General features: G+C 48.7%; 1 protein-coding gene across 4 annotated transcripts in view; it reads right to left on the bottom strand.

Moving 5' to 3' along the window:
* The window catches only part of UNC5D (unc-5 netrin receptor D), an 88,799-nt gene that overhangs the window by 6,147 nt on the left and 60,581 nt on the right, over positions 1-22,071 (bottom strand). The window contains exons 8-16 of one of the 4 annotated variants that reach the window (XM_056508812.1): positions 19,794-19,826; positions 15,461-15,646; positions 13,044-13,421; positions 11,279-11,363; positions 9,562-9,730; positions 7,777-8,004; positions 5,639-5,788; positions 2,825-2,989; positions 241-419 (exon numbers count right to left, since the gene is read on the bottom strand). In XM_056508812.1, coding sequence (XP_056364787.1) covers positions 241-419; positions 2,825-2,989; positions 5,639-5,788; positions 7,777-8,004; positions 9,562-9,730; positions 11,279-11,363; positions 13,044-13,421; positions 15,461-15,646; positions 19,794-19,826 — 1,573 coding nt within the window. The remainder of the gene's footprint in view (positions 1-240; positions 420-2,824; positions 2,990-5,638; positions 5,789-7,776; positions 8,005-9,561; positions 9,731-11,278; positions 11,364-13,043; positions 13,422-15,460; positions 15,647-19,793; positions 19,827-22,071) is intronic. The other 3 variants (XM_056508814.1, XM_056508813.1, XM_056508816.1) reach the window with 3 other exon arrangements.

The raw sequence follows: 22,071 nt of genomic DNA, 5'->3' as shown, positions 1-22,071 counted from the left end.
TTGTCCAATTCCAGCTCCAGCTTATGCAATCCCATGCTCCCGGATTCTCCCCTCAATTTGTGTTTTTTGCACTTTTTGGGGCTGAAGCTGCAGCGGTGCCCTTTGTTCTGGGACTGGACAAGGATCGTTTTGTGTGAGCTGTGAGAAGAACTCGCTAACACTTTGTGTGGAGTTCAGAGTTAAACACCAACGCAGTGCAGAATCTGCAAAACACAGAAGCTGAGACTCAAGCACCGTCACCTGCTGATGCTGTTTTTCTGGGCCAGCATCTGCCAGTCCTTGCCCTTGGCGCCGGGCGAGTCGAAGGTGGCGCAGATGCGCTGCCGGATGGAGCGCGGGATCTTGAACGCCTTGGGGCCCAGCTGGGCGGGGAAGGCGCTGTCCTCGTGGGCAAAGAAGGTGATGTTTTCTCTCTCAGTCTGCAGGGAACGGGAAAGCAGGGCAGGTAAAAAGCGGAGCTGGTAAAAAATAAAGCAGGGGATGGGAGAATCAAACCCGGCCAATGCGGCTTGCATTGACGACAGGAAATGACTGAGCTAAGAGGTGCTTTTGTGATCTGTGAAACAACATCTAGAACATCACAAGGACCTGTGCATAAAAACCCTTGAAATGATGTTATTTTCCTTCCACAAGTTCTCTTTTTTTGGTTGTTTTTGTGTTACAGAGCAGTGCTGGGTTTCTAAATCTTTGATTGCTCAAATGTGAAACACGGATGTAAAAATTTGTGTTTGTTTCTCTCTTTCTTTGGGTTTTTTTAAACACCTGAATTCTGTAAGCACCTCAGCTCTCCCAGCCCCTCTAGAATCCAGGTCCTTTGTGGATCTGGCCCCTCTTTTCCCGTGGAATCCCACCAGCCTTGCATAACAGAGTCAAATTTCAGTGCATTACTCATCCGAGAGTGACACAGCATCAATATTAACCAGCAGCGATGGTGCAGCCTCCATCCAGCATTTGTGACACATCCCTGGGGCCAGGCAGGCTCAGCCCTGGGCCCTGCTCAGGATGCAGAGCAGAAGGTGCTCCTGCCCTGCACGTGTGAGATAAGCTCAGCGACCCGGGCGCTCCGGGGATTGTCACGCACGGAGCAGCTCCGGGGGGGAGTTGTCACTCATAGATTTATTTTGCAGTCAAATTATCCTCCCTCTTCAATCACTGCTGGAGATAGGCATGAGAAAACCTTCCACAGCAGCAAATCTGCTTGAAGCAGAACTGGAACATGCTCTGGGGACTTGTGTACAGACAGGGCCCTTAAAAACATAGCAGAGAGAGAGAACAAGGCAGCAGCAACAGGGGCTGGAGACACAGAGAGACTGACAGAGGAGTTTTATGAAACAACAATAAAGGAGAGAAAACACTCGGCCGGTTCTGAGGAGTTTTTACACTGGATGATGTTTGTGCTGCTCTTGTCCAGATGCTGCACTCCCTGCTCAGAGCATTTATGGGTGTAGAGCTCTAACCCAGAAGCATTAATCTGGATTACTCAACAAAGATGCTCAATAATCTATAAAAATGCAGCTGCTGAAGTTCCTCATGGCTATGGGACAGATCAGCAGCTTGCCCAGCTGTAGCCATCATTTCTTTAGCCACAAGCAGGGTCCAGTCCCTGGGCACAGTTTGCAGCCCTGTCCCCAACCCTGAGCACTCTGCAAGAGCCTCTTGCTAGAAACCTGCAGCCACCAGTCCAAACAGTAAATTATTAAATGATTGATAAATTATTGTTGCTGTTATGGAGTCTCTATGACTTGATTTCTGCTGGAAATGGGATCTGCAAAGACTGGTTCCAGCTTTGAGCAAAAACCACACGAGGAAAGAGCAAAACCGGGCGTGGTGCCCATCCCTGGAAGGGCCCAAGGGCCTTGGAGCAACCTGGCAGGGTGGAAAGTAGCTCATGCCCAATCTCTGCCCTAAAAAGCACCTTTTAATCTCACAGCCCTATCCATCAAATGCTATCTGCTCAACAAAATTTACTCCCATGAGTAAACACTTTGAAGAAAAGATGCATTATTTGGTAAGGGCAGGGAAGTTAGAGCCAAGATGGGCAGAAGCCACATTTGTCCCCTCTGCAGTCTAGATTTAAAAGCCAATGTAAATTAGTGCAGCAGCCTTATCCCTACACCCTTGGCTTTCTAAAGCCTGATGGAAACCAGCATGGCAGAAAACAGGGATGGCTCCTCCCCAACTTTCTTTCCAGCCCATAAATCAAAGGGCGGCTTTGCTGCTTTTTAAAGTCACCTAAAATGACAAATGGGCCTGGATGGGCTTTAAGGCTCTTCCAACCCACTCCAGCTAAACCCAACTCAACTCAACCCAACTCAACCCAACTCAACTCAACCCAATCCAACTAAACCAAACTCAACTCAACTCAACTCAACTCAACTCAACTCAACCCAGCCCAATTCAACCCAGCTAAACTCAACTCAACCCAATCTAACTAAACCAAACTCAATTCAACTCAACTCAACTCAATTCAACTCAACTCAACTCAACTCAACTCAACTCAACTCAACTCAACCCAATCCAACTAAACCAAACTCAACTCAACTCAACTCAATTCAACCCAATCCAACTAAACCAAACTCAACTCAACTCAACTCAACTCAACTCAACTCAACCCAGCCCAACTCAACCCAGCTAAACTCAACTCAACCCAATCTAACTAAACCAAACTCAATTCAACTCAACTCAACTCAACTCAACTCAACTGAACTCAACCCAACTCAACTCAACTCAACTCAACCCAGTCCAACTAAACCAAACCCAACCCACCCCACCCCACCCCACCTCGCCCCACCCCAGGGTTTGGTGCCATGAGCCAAGGTTTTACCTCGAGGACGGAGGTCTGGACGTGCAGCAGCTGCTCGTGGCCCTGCAGCTGCCGGACGCACACGGTGCAGCACAGCTGGGTGGTGGCGGGGCTGAAGCGCTCCAGGGAGAAGGCGCCGAGCAGGGGCCGGGAGCTGCCGCGCCACACGCGGGAGAACGGCACCTCCTGTGGGACAGGGACACCTCAGGGACACCTCAGGGACAGGGGACATGGCCAGAGGGGGAGCAGCCACGTCCTGCTCTGCTGGGGCCAGCTCAGTAACGCCCCCTCCAGCACAAAGCCAAAAATGGGGATGGCATTGATGAACACTGAGGTGTCGCAGCGACCGAGAGCTCAGGGTTCACCCAGGGGAACAAGGAATGGGAGACTCTTAAAAATGATGCTTAAAGACACTCCAAAAATATGCACTGCACTTCCTCCCCCTTGCTAGGATCAGGATTCCTCTCTGGATCTCCTTGGAATCACCTTGTAACCAGAACCAAGGAAAGGAATTTCCCCCTGGGAGCTGTCCTGGTTCTGCCAGCCTTCCCCTCTCCATCCCAAAGGAATTTCCCCCTGGGAGCTGTCCTGGTTCTGCCACCCTTCCCCTCTCCATCCCAAAGGAATTTCCTCCTGGGAGCTGCTCTGGCCCTGCCACCCTTCCCCTCTCCATCCCAAAGGAATTTCCCCCTGGGAGCTGCCCTGGCCTGGCCAAGCTCCCCTCGTGCCCCCTGCCTGTCCCCAGCCCAGCCTGGATCCCGAGCTGGGAGCAGCAGCAGTTGTAAGATGCTCACAGTGATAAAGGAAACATTAGCAAAATGTTAGAAGTGGAGCAACTGTAATTAGATTTTTTTCAGGGTGATCATCTCTGCTTTCACTCGGAGTGGAAGAATCACTCAGCTGAAAGGAGCTGCGTGAAACAATGCAGAGCAGCAAGAGTGCTGGAACAATGAGTGGTTGGAGTATTCCAGAGATGATTTCAGCTCCATTCTGCATTTGTAATTAAGCTCCTTGCAGACAGAGGGGCTGTAAATCATCTCATGGCCCCAGGCAGAGCTGGATCCTGCAGGAGATGCAGGATGGGAGCAAACAGCCGCTCTGAGCACCCAGAGGTGCTGCCCAGCTCCGTGCCCATCCCTGTCTGCTCTGGATCCTCCAGGGTGGGCAGGGAGCCAAGCCCTGGGCAGCTGCTCCTGCCAGGCCAGGACAAACACAGGCTCTGAGCAGAGTCTGCAGGAATGCTGGTGCCAGCTGCCATCAGCTGCCTTCCAGCAGCTCCTCAGCGTGATTTATTCACTGCCCCGGCCTTGGAGCAGCACTGCTGCTTGTCTGAGACATCATTTCCATAAATCTTCCCTCCCCACACTGCCCGGGGAGGTTCTGGTGGTGGACCAGAGACATTCCTGGAACAGGCTGTGCTCAGTTGTTCCTGCCAGGCAGCACAAGCAGCTGCTCTCACAGGGTGGGACGTAGGAGAGGAACCCAGGGAACACTGGAAGAAACTCCACGTGCAAAAATAGATTCTTTTCTCTATAAAGAGGCTGGAAGCAAACCAGAGCTGTCACCAGACTTTTCACTGCGAGGGAAGCACGGAGCCAGGGGAGGTTCTGCAGCTCCTCTTAGGAGCAGTGCTTGTGTTTCTGAGCTGTCCAAGCCATCCCAGTCACACTCAGCTAGAAAATGTAAATATTCCTCAGGGGCAGGGCAGCCCTGGCTCAGCCCGTTCTGGCAGCTGAGGTTTTGCACAGGCTTTTTTCCAGCCCTGAGTCCCTGCTCTGATCAGGCTCTAAGTGGCACTTGGAGGTTGAATTCCAGACATTTATTCTTCGTGTTTGGACAAGGGATTAGGAGACAATAAATTAATCAAAGTATGGAGCTCTATAATCTGCTGAGGGCAGAAGTGAATTTGTTGCATTAAGGGGAAACTCCTCTGATTTGATTTTCTTTTGGGCACACACTGGCAGGTCTCTGCTGAGAACTGGGACATCCTAACCCTGCTTGGTTTGGCTTTTAAAATACAGGTGAGTGAGAAGAACAAACAGAACACCGAGAAGCTCTTCTCCCTCAGAAGCTGAAGAGGATTAATTTCTTTCATTTCTGGAGTTGTAGCCCAAATTATCCCCACGTTGTTAACGAGGCAAGGCTTGCTCTGGCTCTGGCTCTGTGTTTATAACTTCAGAGCCCATTACCCTCATGTTTTGGGGAACGTGGCAACACATTTAAAACAGAGTTTTTTTTGCCAAAATCCTGGAGGATGAATAACTGTGTCTCTGCTTCTGAGAGAAGGGAGATTGTACATTCTAATTGAGTGCTGTATTTTAAAACCAGCCCACTCCATGTGCCAGCACATTCCTTAAGATTTCCAGTCATCAGAATCCTTGGAAATCCTTCTTTTGTTTTGATTTTTCCTTTGCGGTTTTCAACAGCCTCCTTAATTAATGGAGAAGAGAAAAACCAATTTGCTGCTCTTCAGTTCTAATGCTTGGTCTCTGTGTGCTGTGATTTGAACTCATGGTTACATTTAAATGTCATTTGTAGCCATATTTCCATAGTTATATCAAAACTGCAGTGACAGATATTAGAAACATCTTGAGGAGTGGTTAAGTTTGAGCAGGAATATTTGCCTTCTGTTGGAGGCAAGTGAAACAAGGGAAAGCACAAGCATTTCTGCAAAATGACAAATTTACAGCACTCTGGTATAAACGAAATCTGTGTTTGTCAGAATCAAAAGGCAACATGTTTTTGTTAAATGCTCGGGAGGTTTAAAGCTGTTTAAATAAAAGGAACCTTGGTTCACTCGGGTTCTGCCCCCAGGGCAGAGGGAACTGCAGGTACCTGACAGGCAGTGAAGGGTTTGATTCTCCACAGGAAGGGAGGCACGTCCAGCACTGAGATCTGCAGGCTGCAGGTGTTGCCTTTGAAATGCAAAATTTTGGGTTCCTCCAGCAACTGCCCCCCTTGGAGCCTTTCATCTGAAACCACTTCCTGCAAGGGAGGAGGAGAGAATATTGTCAGTATTGGGAAGAAACCCCAAACCCCTCTCTGTGGAGAGAAAACCCCTCTCTGTGGAGGTCCCAGGCTCCCCCCAGTGCTGGAGGCACTTGAGTTTCTCTCGTGGGCAGCTGATGGGTTTGATATTTGCATTTCTCCAAAAGCTGGGTTTGGGCACTGCCAGCCCCATTTCTGGACACATCAGGGTGGCTGGACACTGAATTTTTGGCTCTCCAGCACCCCCAGCACAGCTGGACTCCGGAGCAGCTTGGCTGGAATTTCTCTCAGGGCTGTTCAGAGCCCTCCAACACTTCAGGTGAAATCATTCACCTCCATTTCCCACCTCTGGGGCACTTTCAGAGCCGCTGGCCACGACCCTGAGCAGTGTGAAGGGCAGGGGTTTGCACTACAGCCCTCCAGGGCTCTGTTCCAAGGGAAATTTGTATGTAATTCTGTGAATTTAAAACATAATGGCTAAAAAAATAATCACCCCTGCCTGCACTTAAGCAATGTTTATTCCTGTGCTGCTGCAATAAAAACACCAGTGGGGAGGAAAGGTTGCAGAAGTCTTTAAAAATCAGCAGGCAAGCAGTGCTTCCAAATTACCTTTCTTAATCCACATAAATTATATCAAATCTGTGTCATCGAAGGGGTTTAGTGCTTGTCAGGACCAAAGTCGTCATTAGAGGAGCTCCTGGAATCGTTGTGACCTTCTGAAAATTCAATGCTCGAGCTCTCTGCAACTGCACTAATGGATTTGTATTATAAACCAATTTTTACAGGCATTTAGGTTGTTTAACCCCTGGTGGTTGGGTTCATATGAAGGAAGGAATTGGGAGACTTCAGTTTTTGGTTTCCAGCCACAAAGGGAGCAGATTATCTCTTATCCATTCCCAAAATCCCTTGAGCACGTTGGGTGTTTTTGCTGCTCTGCCTTCAGTGACAGGCGTGGGAATCCTCCAGCAGCATTTGGGTAAAAAAATTGAACAAAAGGATCTGAGCTTCTTCAATTTTGAGAGCCAGGAGTTTCCCAGCGCACTCAGAACTTCACAAAGGCCAAACTCTGGAGGAGCAAGGAGAGTTTCCACACAGGGAAAAAACCAAAACCAAGGGAATTTTGTCTCTTACATAAACCTGCACCGTGCAGGATTAACTGCCAAACACAACTTGGCAACCCCAGCTCTGAGATTTTACCCCAAAACCTCTGGAATTCCCCGTGTTCCCCACTGACTCTGACTTGCTTTTAGGGGCTGCATCATCCCACAAATGCACGCTTGTCTCACTATCTGCAAACCCCCTGCTCTCGCTCCTGGGAGCAGACAGAACTGGTAATTATTCTTCTGATCATTTCCTCCAGACTCATCAGGAAGACACCGGTACCCACTAATTGTCTAAGTGTTATAAAGAGGATAATTACAAAGCCATTGTGAGCCTCTAACAATCCGTTATTAGAAGCACAGAGCCAGCAGCGTGTGCTTCACTCAGAGCCGTGTTTCCATTCCGCAGCAAAAGGAGAAAAAATTCATCTCACAACTTGTTTGCATTTCAGTTCCCCAAAGAACAGCGTTCTGTGAAAGCTCCTGGGTTTACCAAGAGCCAGAGAATGTCATTGTTCCATCCTGGAACACGGTGCAGGAAAATCATTCTCATCTCAATTGCCACATGTGGATTTGGTTTGTGGGTTTTTTTTAAAGAGGAAATGCAGGATAATTGAATTTTTGTAAATCGGGGCTGGGTGAGTTTGGGTAGTTGAGAATGTGGCAAAAAAATGAGAGAGCCAACAAGAGAGTCTGGCTGCCCTAAAGCTCTCAGTGGAAATCCACAACTGCAGGGAAATTAAGGGATTTATTCTGATGGTGCAGCAGTGCTTAAAAAAAATCCACTATTCTCATTGGTTTAAGCTTGAGGCTGCCCAGGGAGTAAAAGCCAACATTTTATGGGAAAACAAACCAGGCCCAGAGGAGCAAAGCGAAGCCATTTACCTGGAATGCACAAGGGGTGTTATCCACACAATAAACCCTCAGATTGTAATCCAGAGAATTGCAAGACAGGCAGCCAAAAACGGCGACTTTCAGCTGTCGAACGGCGCAGTCAGAGATGGGTTCCCCAATTAGGGCATAAGTTCCAAAGCTGTTTAAGAGAATGTGACAGGCATAAGGATCCAACAGGCAGTAGCAAGAAGTAGTTTCCTCTTCCACAGACATCACTTCCTGCAAAATGAAATTCAGGTTTAAAAAGAATAAAGCGAAGTCGAATCAATAGGCCTCCACAATAGGAGTCATGGCAATAATTCTTTATTTTTACTCAAATGCAGAGCGTTGCTGAGAGCCAGGCTGCACTCCTGGGGAAGGGGAGAAGGGGAACTGCTTCCTTGAGTAAATATTCCCAATTTAGCCCTGAGTCAGCAGGAGGATTTATGGCCATGCCCTGTGCAGAGCTCGCTGTGTACATACAATCATAATGATGATGCCTAAGCAATTTTAGCAGCTTTTTTTTCGAGTGCTCTTGACTTCCTGGCTAATTTTTCCCCCCAATGTCAAGTTAAAAAATTACCTTGAAGGTTAAAGTCAATAAGCAAACCTTGAACAATGGCTGGGGTTTGAATTCCTTCCAGAACACCCATTACAGCCATGTTTGCCTTCCTCAAAAGCTGCCTCTGCTGCTCAGTCCTGCCCTGTGTCCCTCTGCCCCTTTATCCCTGTGTCCCTCTATCCCTGTGTCACTCTGTCCCTCTCCTCAGTGCCCCAGGCTGTTTGAGGCCAGCACTGCTGGAGCTGCCCAAGGACTGAGTAAATCTGAATTAGGAAAATGGAATTTTTACCCTGGGAATGGTTGAAAGCAGAGCAAAAAGCAGGCAGAGGGACGGGACAGAAGGACAGGCTGCAGCCATGGGATCCATGGCTGGGCTTTGTGGCCACAAACTTCTGCACACCTTGGTAAAACACCCCAAAACAGTTCTGCTGCTTCTCCACAAAATGCAAAATCTTTTTGCTGTCACTGTTTCTCCCAGATGCCTCTGTGTGCCTATCCCTGCCAGAACCTCTGTATGGCCAAGAGTAAATTCAATTTCCCTGGTGGGCAATGGGTAAATTCCATTTCCCTGCTAGGCACAGGCTAAATTCCATTTTTCTGGGGCTGGGCACAGGGTAAATTCCATTTCCCCGGTGGGCACAGGCTAAATTCCATTTCCCCGCTGGGCACAGGCTAAATTCCATTTTTCTGGGGCTGGGCAATGGGTAAATTCCATTTCCCTGCTAGGCACAGGCTAAATTCCATTTTTCTGGGGCTGGGCACAGGGTAAATTCCATTTCCCCAGTGGGCACAGGATAAATTCCATTTCCCCACTGGGCACAGGGTTAATCAGTCCCACTTCCCTGGGGCTGGGCACAGGGTAAATTCCATTTCCCCACTAGGCACAGGCTAAATTCCATTTTCCTGGGGCTGGGCACAGGCTGAATTCCATTTCCCCGCTGGGCACAGGGTTAATCAGTCCCACTTCCCTGGGGCTGGGCACAGGGTAAATTCCATTTCCCCGCTGGGCACAGGCTAAATTCCATTATCCTGGGGCTGGGCACAGGCTGAATTCCATTTCCCCGCTGGGCACAGGGTCAGTCAGTCCCACTTCCCAGGGGCTGGGCACAGGGTAAATTCCATTTCCCCGCTGGGCACAGGCTAAATTCCATTTTCCTGGGGCTGAGCACAGGCTGAATTCCATTTCCCCGCTGGGCACAGGGTCAGTCAGTCCCACTTCCAGGGGCTGGGCTCACCTCCCACTTGCCGTGCTGCGTCCTCCGTTTGAGGCGGATGCTCCAGTGCTGGGGGTCGGCGTGGGCGCAGTGCGGGATGCTCAGGGCGCACGGGGAGCTCGCAGCCAGCTCGGGGGGCCCGCAGCTCACCTCGGGCCCCAGCAGCACCTCGGGGCCCTCGGGCTCCAGGCTTGGGGCAGCAAAGACAAGAGTGGCTGTCAGCAGTGAGAATTCCCTGAAAATATTCTCAGCTCAAATCCAAGCACCTCCCTCATCTGCTCATTTCTGCTCGTTTCGCGTGGAAGCAGCAGCTGGAGATGAAACAAACCCATTAGACCCCATCTAACTCCAATCAGCGCCTGGTCAGTTTAGGACTGTGGTATTTAAAGTACATTTCAATTTGTTTAACCCAAATGCAGCCCTGCAAATGCTCTGTGCCAGCCAGCCCTGCTTCGAGCACCAGCTGCTCCCGTCCCCACCGTGCTCTGCCTTCAAACGCTGCCATCAACAATATTTTCACAGGAGCGAAGATAAAACAAATTATGGTTTAAAAAACACAGGCTCATAAATTTTTCCAGATTGAGTGTGATCTCCCTGCTTTGAAAACCCATTTGTATTCTGCAGGAGGAAGGAGCTCGGTGGTTTTTACAGACTCAGGGAAGGGCTGTGCTTGGATTTAGGATTGGGCCAGGTGGAGCCGTGGGACAGGCAGGGGAGATCCCACCAGCACAGCCCAGCTCCAGGGATTCACCTGGCCCGAATTACTGGCTGCTTCCTCTGCCTGCTGACTTCCAGAGATGTGTAATCTGCTTTTCTTCTCTCCCACTCCAACAAATTGAACCCACCCCCACACCCACGTGTTTTCTGCATCTCTTGGAATAAATCCCTGGGCTGGAGCAGTGCCAGAGTGGAGGAGACTCCCTTGGACACTGAACCAGCAATTGAAACCTCTTGCCCTGCTGGTTTTGTTGCTGTTTGGTTGTATTTATATATTTTAATTCATTTGGGTCGTGTGATCCCCATGATTGGCTTCTAAATTACTGGGCATGCAATTCCCTCTCCAAATGAAAGCAAATTGTGTTTCCAAGATAAAAATATGAGAGGAGGAACCTCAACCAAGATGGAAATTAGGGAAAGGACCTCAAATAAGATAAAAATAAAAAGATACAGCAATGAAACCAGGGTATAAAAAGGGGAAAAGCCCAAGCTGACTTGGATCCCATTCCAGTGGCTGTGCTGACACCCTGACATGGAGCTGTAGCTGTGGGTGCTCAGAAAATGCAATTCTCAAACACCATTCCTGCTAAAGAGAGGCTGGAAGGTCCCAGCCCTCCCCTCAGTCTGTGTGTGCAAGTCTTGGTGAGAGGGAGACTCCAGGGGAACAAAAAAAGACACAACAGGGTAACAAAAAAAGGCAGTTTCTTTTTTTCCTCTCTCGAGTGCCACAATAATAAATTCTGCTGAAGCCTCGGTGCTCCCAAGTGTCTGTAGGATTCTCAGGTTAAAAAAAAAAAAAAAATAAATCAAAGCACTCCCAGAGCCCCAGGTGCAGCTGCTGAGCTCCTCCTGAGCAGGGAGAGGGAGAAGGGAGCAGCAGGCATGAGAATTTCACAGGAGCTGCACTCCCAGAACATTTCTGTGTCCCTTTCAGGGTCACACCCCTGCAGTGGGGACCAGGAGTGACTCCTGCATCCCAAACCCATCAAGGGAGGCAGATCCCTGATCCTGGATCTCTCACCTGGACTCCTTCTGGGTGATGGCCAGGTAGATCTCCCAGGAGCTCTCCTCTGGAATGGCTCCGTGTGGAATCAACAGACTGACCCCTGGAAAAGAGCGAGGGAGTCAGGGACAGGGAGCACACCCCGAGGGAGCAGCCCTGAGGGAATGTTCCTCCGAATTCCTGCTTTCATGGAAACCCATCAGATGAAAGGAACAGAAATCATCAAAGGATACAAAGATGTTGCTTTTCCATTAAGGGAAAAGGCATCTTATTTCCCAAAAAGTCTCTTAAAAGCTCTTTCCTTTTTGAACTCAAGCCTGACCATTGTGGCATCCCAGGGAATGTCCTCATGGAGACAGAGCTGCAGGGCAATCACCCCTTTGTCCCACACATCCCAACTCCCTCATCCAAGTGATCCCACTCCTTTTACACCACCAGGGTGGATCAGAGCTGAACAAGGGACCTTCCACTGGGTACCACTGGAATTAAACTTTGTCTCACTCCCAGGAGAGGGGGAATGTGTTTGATTTGCATCTGTGACACGATGCTGAGGCACTGCCTCGATCACACTGGAATTCACAACTGCTTGGCACAGCTGATCTTACATAAAGGCTGCAAGAATTACATAAATTTCAAGTGGACCAAATACATATTTTAATAATCTAATTGATGGGACTATCATTACATAAAGTAGCTAAATATACAGTATGAGGGAATTCTTAATTCATGCCTTAACTTGGTGCCTCTGCAATGTTCCTTCCTCAGCACAAAACCAGGCTGTGGAGAAATGAAAACACTCCACACGTTGAGCATGCCTGGGCTGTCACTGTTATCAACCCTCTCTAAACACAAACCACGTTTTTGATGGTAACCTTTAAAGCACCCGTTTTGTGGGACATGAAGGATAAAGCTCTAAATCATCCAGTTCAACCAGAGAGCAGCAGATAATCCTGGAGCCACTGGTCAAACGAGAACAGAGCTGAATTTAAAGTGAATAAATACCACTGGAGTTGAAGGATGATAACCCCTGGCTGGCAATGGGGGATCTGGATTTTTGTGCTGCCTTTTGGGGAGAGAAGGTGCCTAAGGTAAGGACTGGGGTTTGGGGTAAATCAAACACAGCCCTGGGTGTGACCCTGATCAAAGCCTTTGCTGGGCTCTGATCTGCTGTCCAGCTCATTCCCAAACAATCCTGCAGCTCTGAAACACATCCCAGAGAACCCTGAGGTCACAAAACTCCTGAGCAAAGCAGAGGGAGCAGAGAGAGAGCAGAGGGAGCATCCCACACCCAGCCTGGGGTGTTGGGGATTCCTGGGGCAATCTGGGGAGCTTTTTGCTCCAAGAAAGGGGAAAACAGGCAGGCAGGAGTGTGGCTGTCCCCAGGCCTGGCCGCTGTCCCTCTGTTCCCCCAGCAGCTGCTGCTGGAGCCCCTTACATAAATCCAGCATCAACCCTTCCCGGGGAGCCTCTCCTTTGGAGCAGCATCCAAGCAAGGCACAGCTTTGATTAATGTGACTTTCATGCTGAAGACATCAAGAGAGGCAGTAATTTAGAACAGTTCAAATAGGCATAATGCCTCTTCAGTGCTCAGCCCAGGCTTCCCTCTGATCACTCGTGTCCTGTGTGGGCAACGTGCCCTACTTCCCAAAATTTGCATTAACGGGGCCCCTACTCCTTCTTTCCTGGCATTTTTAAGAAAAAACTTAGTTATAAAACACTAGAAACACTCAGGCAGCCTAATCTCAAATTCCTTTATGTGCTTTGAAGAGCAAGGAGGCCCCACCTGTGTTTGGGATCACCAAGCGGCCGCCCAGGTGCCCGAACAGGGCCGTGCTCCTCAGCTCGCTGCTGCTGGAGATGGAGGCCAGGCTCTGGATGAACATGGCTTTGTTCCTGGCCTGGATGGTCCCGAAGGGCCTGGGGGTGCCCTGGGGGAAGCTCCCAGGCGGGGCCTTGCCGTGGTACTCGGCCCTGTCGCTGACGCCCAGGGACACCATGAAGGAGCTCTGCACCTTGACCTTGATGTCGGCCAGGGGGTTGAACAGGGACGATTCTGTCATCAGCTCCTTGTCCAGGGGGTCCTGCAGGCAGATGGGGCCGCTGTAGGTCCTGCTGACCGTCAGCTCGGGCTGCAGGGACGAGTTCAGGAGCAGCGAGTTACCTGTGGGACAGCAGCAGGGCTTGGTGTGGGTGGAGGGGACGCCTCAGCAATCCCTTCCCAAACCCCAAACCCCAAATCCCAAACCTTCCCTGTCCCCTCTGGGGTTTGGGGTGGATGGAGGAGACACCTCAGCAATCCCTTCCCAAATCCCAAACCTGCCCTGTGCCCTCTAGGGTTTGGGGTGGATGGAGGAGACACCTCAGCAATCCTTTCCCAAATCCCAAACCTTCCCTGTCCCCTCTGGGGTTTGGGGTGGATGGAGGAGACACCTCAGCAATCCCTTCCCAAATTCCAAACCTTCCCTGTCCCCTCTGGGGTTTGGTGTGGATGGAGGGGACACCTCAGCCATCCCTTCCCAAACCCCAAACCCCAAACCCCAAACCTTCCCTGTCCCCTCTAGGGTTTGGGGTGGATGGAGGGGATGCCTCAGCCATCCCTTCCCAAACCCCAAACCCCAAACCTTCCCTGTCCCCTCTAGGGTTTGGTGTGGATGGAGGGGACACCTCAGCCATCCCTTCCCAAACCCCAAACCCCAAACCTTCCCGTCCCTTCTGGGGTTTGGTGTGGATGGAAGGGACACCTCAGCACTCCCTTCCCAAACCCTCCCCAAGCTCTCAGAGCCCCACATCACACCCAAATCACAGCTCTGCTCTCTGGTAGAGAACAGAGGAACTGCTGCAAAGATCTGACACTTGGTGTTTGCCACTCCTCAGGCAGCTCCAGATGCAGGAGCCCAAGGAAGAGCCTCCTTTGTTTTGGATTCATGTTTGTGTGTTTGCCCTTTCTCCTCTCCTGTTGTTTTCTTTCCTTACATTAAACCCCACTGGGTGACAACATCTTCCTACAGACCTTTTACACAAACCCACAACTTCATGCCTGAGGGGAACTGGGCTGAAAGGGAAGTGGGACAAGAGTGATACAAGGGAAGTCAGCACAGTTATTCATTTTGAGGTGTTTTACCTCAAAAAACACTGAAAATTCAGGAGTGGATGGATTTACAGCCTGAATCCTCTGGCTGCTTGGTTTTATGGTGGGGTCTTTTTCTTTGGTTGCTTAGTTGGGCATTTTCAGAGTATCCAGAATGAAAGGTTTTAGGCACTGAGCCAAGCAAACAATTCCCCAGACTCAAAACAAAATTCAAACTGAACCACAAAGGAAAATTTTCCTGTTTGAGACAGTCATTGAGATTTACACAGCCCTAATTAAAGGTCTGGGTTTAGAAATGGATGAATGAACCTCCTTCAAACGTCCTTGCCTGCCAAGCCCCTTTCCCAATTTCTTGCAAGTCATGCCTGGTGAGGAACGTCTCCAGGAAATAAAGAAACTGTAAAAACAACACCACAAAACCCCCCCAAACAAACTCTGCAACATATTTCCCTTTTCTGAAGAGAGAACAGAGACATGGGGACGCTTTCACACCTCACCCACGCTCCCGCCCACCCACAATCAGGCAGGTCTGAGGTAGAATGGCAGCACAGAATCAATAAACATTCTGCTTTCATCCCTGCTCCTCTCCATCCCCACCCTCCTGTTCAAAGGGAATAACATTCCTGAAAACCTGAGTGCTGCTCTTAGTAAATGTTTGTCCATATTTTATGGCATCGGTGGGTTTTTTTTAGAGCTTTAGGGGTCCAGTCTTGCACACATTTATTTCCCACCTCAGTGCTGGTGTGTTACAGCAGGTTACAAAACACTTCCAGCTGGGGGTCTGAGGAAAAGAATAATCCCTTTTATTGGAGTGAGGGAAAACTGCAGCTGGGAACAGGAGGAACTACATCTGTGGTGCCTGGGGTCGCTCTGATTTGGCTGCTTTGCTTTAGTTTGAGCTTCTCCTCAATCAGTGTAGGAGCTGGGCACAGCATTTCTAAAGCACCTGGAGTGTGGCCAAGGAGGATTCTGTGTTTCTGGGACACTGCAGTGCCAATCCCAGGCTCCCTGTCCCTACCCTGGCTGCCCCAAACCCCCCCTTCCCCACAATCCAGGCGCGTGCCTGAGCAGTGGCAGCTCTGCAGAGAAGGAAAGGAAATCGCCGCACTAACCTTGTCTGACTGTTTTAAAATTAAAAGTCTGGAAGCCTCCCGTGAGTGCAGAGGAATCAATGACATCCACGCCGTACTCACTCTGACTGCGCCGGTACAGGGTCACCCCCAGCGCCAGCACGGCCACCGCCAGCACCGCCGCCGCCAGCCCCGAGTACAGCGCGATGTCCCCGCCGCGCTCCACGTCTGCCACGAGAAAGGACAATCACAAACTTTGCGTGGAAACGTCAGTGTGAAAAGCGAGGTTCACTTTCCTGCTGTCCTCGGTTACAATGTAAAGGTGTGCACAAAAGTGTGTGCTGAAATCAGGTGGGGCAGTGATCCTTAGCTCTGGGGGAGATATCCCCTGTTAATGGGCCATATTTCATAAACCAGGTAGGGCAGTGATCCTTAGCTCTGGGGGAGATATCCCCTGTTAATGGGCCATATTTCATAAACCAGGTAGGGCAGTGATCCTTAGCTCTGGGGGAGATATCCCCTATTCATGGGCCATATTTTATAAACCAGGTAGGGCAGTGATCCTTAGCTCTGGAGGAGATATCCCCTGTTCATGGGCCATATTTTATAAACCAGGTAGGGCAGTGATCCTTAGCTCTGGGGAAGATATCCTCTGCTAATGGGCCAGGTGTTAAAATCAGGTGGAGCAGTGTTCTTTATCCCTTCCAGGACCCCTCCTCTGTGCAGGGAGATATCTCCTGTCAATGGGCCATATGTGATAAATGAGGTGGGGCAGTGACCCTTTATCTCCATGGGAGATAGCTCCTGTTAATGGGCCAGCTGTAAAAACCAGGTGAGACACAGTTCTTTATCTTTCTCATGACCCATCCTTCCTCCAGGAGATATCTCCTGTTAATGGCCATTGAGTCCCAGCGCATGACTGATAAAATTACATCAACCCATTGGGAGATGCTCCACCCAGGGGGAGGAACCAAACATTTCCTACCTGGATAAAATCTGAGATTTGGAACACCAAGGCAGCCCTTACCCACTGGTTTCCAGAGGACAAGAGCTACCAGACCTTTCTACTTCAACAAGACCACTTTAGATTTGCCTCCATTTTGCTCACTTTTAGCTGGTAGCTAGAAATATTACAGAATTCTGTACTTTAGATAATACTTAATAAACAACCAAATCCAAACACGAGAAATGTTTGTCCTTCATGTTTTTAATCCTAACTCTAAGTAAAGACAGAAAAAAATAAAAACAAACCACTAATTAAGTGCTACAGTTAACCCATTTACAATCTGCCTTCTGTGGCAGGTCAGGAAGCCACACTGAACAAACTGGTGAGGTGACAAAATCCAACTTCCCAGAACAATTCCACTGCCACACAGTTCTACCAAATCAATCACGAAAAGATAAGCTTTTTTGTTTGTTTGTTTTTTCTTCTGAAGCCCTTATTTTCTTTCTTCTTTTTTTTTTTTTCCCCCATGAGATCCCCCCTTGAAAAATGCTGTAAAGAGAATTTTAAGCGTTTTAGGCTCAGTTAGGGATTGCAGGGAGTGAGACACTGGCTGACAATGTAACAATGGGAGGGGCCAGACAGAAAAAGCAAATGCAAAGCCAGGGTCACCAAGGCAAACTGGAAATGTCTCAGACCAGACCAGAACAACACAAACCCCATTCCAAAGCCCCACAGCTCTGGTTTGTTCCCCAGCACCAGGTGCAGAAAGGGAAGCACAGACAATAATTACATTTCTATTTCTTCCAATTTCCTATTCCCAAGTTGCTTTGTTGTTACAGGGAATTAATTATGAAAAGCTATTGTTGACTTAATTTCTCTGGGTAATTAGAGCAATGAATGAGGCAGGAGGAGGGAGGGAATGGATCTCCAGAAACCCAGGAACAATTTGGGTCTTTCCCTTCCCAGGGAGCCATCGAGAGCTCATGGTTATTGCGCCACAAAGCATCTTCAACTCTTCCCTTTGGATCAATGCTTTAAAAAAAGAAAGGTGCTGGAAATGTGAATTACCCCTCCTGCCTTGCTGGGATGATAAATTATCGAGTCTGGGAGATGAAGAAATATCCTGGCAGGAAAATCTTCAGCATCCAGGGCAGCAACGGGGGAGAATCCCAGAGCTAATCTGCTGCCCTCCAAAGCTGAGCATGAGCCACTCCTCAGGTGCTCACTGGAGCTGCAATTTCTGACTCTAAATCTCCTCAAGTGCTTCAGCATCTCCTTTTCCATCGATTCCCTGGTCAGGCAATTCCACTTTCCCACTTTTAAACTGTTGTACATGGGTTAAAGATGAGAGGGAGGGCGCGGAATCAAAAAAAAAAATGGGAGAGGTTTGACTCAAGCAAAATCTTTCTGAGGAGAGTAATTTTCTTTTCATTGACTCTGAAGTATCTCCAAAGTCTGAATTAGACACTGGTCTATAAATTTGATGATTAAAACCTCTCACAGGAATTCTTGCTGAGGTTCCTTCCCTGGAATAAAGTGGTCCTTGCTCTGTTCCATGGGGCACTTGTCAGAGTCACCCAGGTGACCCCAGAACTGCCCCAGTGCCAGGAAAAGCCACCCCAAACCTCAGGGGAGCACAGAGCTCACAGGCAGAGGAGCCTTTCCAGGATTTAGTGGGGTTTTAAACAGCTTTATGGTAAAAGGGCAAACCCAGCGTGATTCAGTTTGAATTATTCCCATGGAACACAGCTCCATGAGAAAGGAGACTTTTCGTTTAGGATTTTGGTGTTTCTTCAGAAACAACCATTGTTTGTTTGTTATTTTTAAAGTAATTTTTACCTCTTCACCTTCTGATCTTTTCATTTGGAAAATTCCTTCCATGGGAGATTAGAAATTAAGGGAAGGAGGAAGGCGTGGGAAATTTGGGGGAGCAGGGTGAGGTTCTGCTTTGATTTTTTTCCCAGAAAGAAACAAAGTGGAAACCAAACAAACAAACTAGAAAAGCAAACATTTATAGACCACCAATTATTCCTTAATGAGCTGCATCCTCCCAGCCCAGGGGCGGGAGGGACCCTGGCAGGCACCACAATTTTTATCCCTTTCTGCTCCAGGATCCATGTTTGTGCTAATTGCAGCCCATTTTTCACTCCACCTCCTGCCACTGTTACACAACATTTATTGAAAGCACATTTGATGGTAATGAAGTTTCTATTAACTATGATTAAGTTTCATAAAGCACCTGAAGATAATTTAAGATGTGCAGGAGCAGAAAATGAAACATTTGGTTTAGTGCATTAGGAGATGTAATTGATTAAATTATCTCATTTACAAGCAGTGCTTTGCAGGAGCTGGGCAGGACCCACTTCCAGCTCCAGCAGATCTGGGATCTGGCCAGGAGATCCCAGAGGTTCTTCCAGCTCCCCTTCCTGAGCTCCCATCACTGCCCAAAGTTCTCCTCATCTTGGAGAAATCACAAGTCAGGGACTGGGGTAAGAGATCATTGAGTGGAACAGTTTGTCCCTCAATTATCTTCGTAATTGGCTTTGATTTTCAGCCCTGATGAGTCAGGAAGTTCTGAGCTGTGTGTCCCTGCCCCAGGGTGGAACTGAGCCCTTTCCACCTCCAGCGTCTCAGAGCCCAAACCAACCTCCCACTCTCACAGAAAATCTGAATTTTCTCTGTGAAATGGAACTGCACAGACAAGGAAGCGAATGGAATTTCATTGCCTGAGCCCAGCCTGGCACAGATCCTGGGGACACCCAGACAAACCCAAAGCACAAGGGTTCAAGTCACCCTCAATCTGATTATGGATATCCTGAGAAAAAACTAAGAACCAGGAATGGAAAATCACAGAACCACCAAGGTGGAAAAGGTGGAAAAGCCCCGGGGCCACCTCCAGGGTGGGCACCTCCTGGGCAGCCCTGCCAACGCTCTCCAGCCCTTCCCAGGGAAATTCCTGCTGGTGCCAAGCCTGGCACAGCTCGAGGCTGTCCCTCACCCTGCCCCTTGTCCCCTGCTGCAGGACAGAAGCCCCAGAGCAGCCCCAAAGGATCCTCAGGCACAGGGAAAGGCTCAGGAACACCTTCCAGGTGAGACAGGAGGGAGCTGAGCGAGCTCAGAGCCAGCAGCCCAACCAGATCTGCACCAAGAGCACCAAACCTTTGCATGAATTCCTTTTTTCCTAATTCCAGAGATCCATCCCAAGCTGAGCATGCCCAGGGCCAGGGCTCCCTGTCAGACAGAAGTTGCTGAGGATGAACTCCCCTGGCTCCCACTGAACCTGGAATCACAGAACTGCTCCAAAGATGCTTCCAGCAGCTGCTAAAGCCTCTCATAAAACCTTGGCTCCTACTTAGCTCCTAAACAAATAACCCAAATGGCAGAGAAGATGAGGAAAATCGTATTTACAAGAGAAAAAAAAGAACTTACTTTGGGATTTTATTTCATGAAGAGGTTTTTTATCTGAGAGGGAGAGAGAGAGAGAGAGAAAGAGAGAAAGTTGCACTTAATAAATTTACATGGAGCATATCTATTTCCTATATTGCTTCTGTCTCACTCTATAAATGAAACATTTTCTCCTCGTTTGCTGACAATATGAATATTTTATGTTGTCCATGTTTTTCTCTTCATCTTCCTTTTTTTATTTTTTTTTTTTTCCTAAATCCCTTTCAGGAAGCTCCTTGGCAGCAATTTCTCACTTGGTTAATTCAGGTTATTTGTTGGCTCTATTGGATGCTGTTGTTTATTTACACCTCAGCAAGAAGGAAGTTCAATACCTTGCAGTGGATCATTGGCAAAGAGACTCAGGTCAGAATTAATGATCCCTTTGTGTGTTTGATGTATGGAAAGGCTGGTGATGGGCACTTGAATAAGGTACAAGATAAAAAAATGCCCAGTTTATTCACATTTTTGTACCTAAACACCCCCAATTATGGCACCTCTTTGTGTGTATATAAACACAAATCTGTGTGCCACCAACAGATGGAAATAGGGATAAAAGGGGTTTTCTATGGGACTGCAGCTCTCAAAAATTATCCTTCTCTGCCTCCCTCATGCCAAACACTTGAGTCACCATTTATAACCTAAAACCTGCCAAAGTAATCCCTAAAACTGGGAGACCCAGGTGGATTACCAGGCTCCTTCTCTTCATTTTACACTTTGTGAGGATGCTCAGTTTAGAAATATTTAACCCAGAAGATTGTTGAACTTTGGCTTTGCCAAAAACCTGCTAGGATGTTTTTTGTTTTTTGTTTTTTCCCTGCCCAAGGTTGGTGTTGGTTTTGCAGGAAAATGAGGCACAAAAACACCCAGAGAGGAGAGTCAGGCTCGAGTGTGCAATGGAGCAAACCCTTCCCTGCTGCTGGCAGGGGCTGCCTGCACCAAAGTGCAGAGGGAAAAGCATTTCCCATGAAAATGGAGATTCTTGCATCCAGGAGCCTCCTGGCAACAGCAGCAGCACTGCTTGGAAAATGGAAAATAAAATGATTTGTGATTGCTTTGTGATTATTCCGGGTGCATTAGTAAAAACATGTTTGCAGGTCAGTCCTTGTGGCCCTACTTGTTTGTTTTGGTTTTGGGCACTGGGAGAAGAAATCAATAGGTTTTGAAGTCAGGAAAAATAACTTTAAAGCAAACAGATAAAAGTAAAACAAAAAGCTCTCCAAACCCCTCCCTCTCTTTTATTGAGCAAAGAGAAAGCTTTCACCTCTGCAGGAGGGAGAGAGAAATCTACCCTGGCCAAGCATCCAACCGGGAACACTGGGAGGAATAAACCAGTGAGGAACTGGGACTGACTGGGGTCCAAGTGACCTTTGCATGGCTGTGGCAGCCCTGGAAACCCTTCCTCTCCATCAAACCCTTCCTCCTGCATCTGAGTTTGGTTCTGCACAAGGGTTACAAGTCCCAGGAGAAATTCCCTGAAGGAAAAGCTCTTCCAGTTTCTCCCCAGTAAGGACTGGACCACCAGGATCCACCCAGGGAATCCAAAGGGAGCACTGGGATCTTCCCGTGTGGTTCTTGGTATTACTCCCAAACTCTCTGGTCAGGGACTGAATAAAGAACCTCAGAATTGATCAATTTTATCCCTGTTTCATTCACTCCAGATGTGAACGCTCATTCCAAGGATCAGGATTTTCCCAGCCAGATCCAGGCTGGTTCTTCCCTGCACCTCCATTCCCATCCTCCCCTTCAGCTCAGCCCTTATTTGTTAACCAAAGGAATGTTTCTATTTTTGCCTCACAGAAGGAGCAAAGTTAACGAGTTGTGCCTGATAAAAAACCTCCCAGAGATTGGTTTGCTGTGGCTCAGGGCTGCATTTCCTCCACAATTCCCCATGGGATGAGAGCAGGAAAGGCACAGACTGGAAGATGAACAGGGGAGAAGAGATTTTTAAAAAATAGGCTAATTGCATCAATTGCTAGCTGAGAAAGCAATTACAGCCCTAAAAACAATGTGACACAAGGACATGGGGACAGCTGGAGCCATGGAGGAGGGACAGGGTCACACCTGGAGATGGAGAGAGCCACAGAAACTCCAGTGCAGCTGCACCACATGGGAATGCAGCTCTGGGAGCAGAGCCTGGGGGTGCTGAGCAGGGCTGGAGCCACCTGGGACAGGGGAAGTGTCCATGGAAGGTGTCTCCATGGAGGAGAGGGGCTGGAGGCTTTATACCCCTTGTCACCCAAACCACTCCAGGATTCCCCTCCCC

The sequence above is a fragment of the Oenanthe melanoleuca genome, chromosome 22, assembly GCF_029582105.1.
Source record: "Oenanthe melanoleuca isolate GR-GAL-2019-014 chromosome 22, OMel1.0, whole genome shotgun sequence".
Lineage (NCBI taxonomy): Eukaryota > Metazoa > Chordata > Aves > Passeriformes > Muscicapidae > Oenanthe > Oenanthe melanoleuca.
The sequence above is the reverse complement of the archived record's forward strand: the minus strand, read 5'-3'. Positions and strand labels throughout refer to the sequence as shown.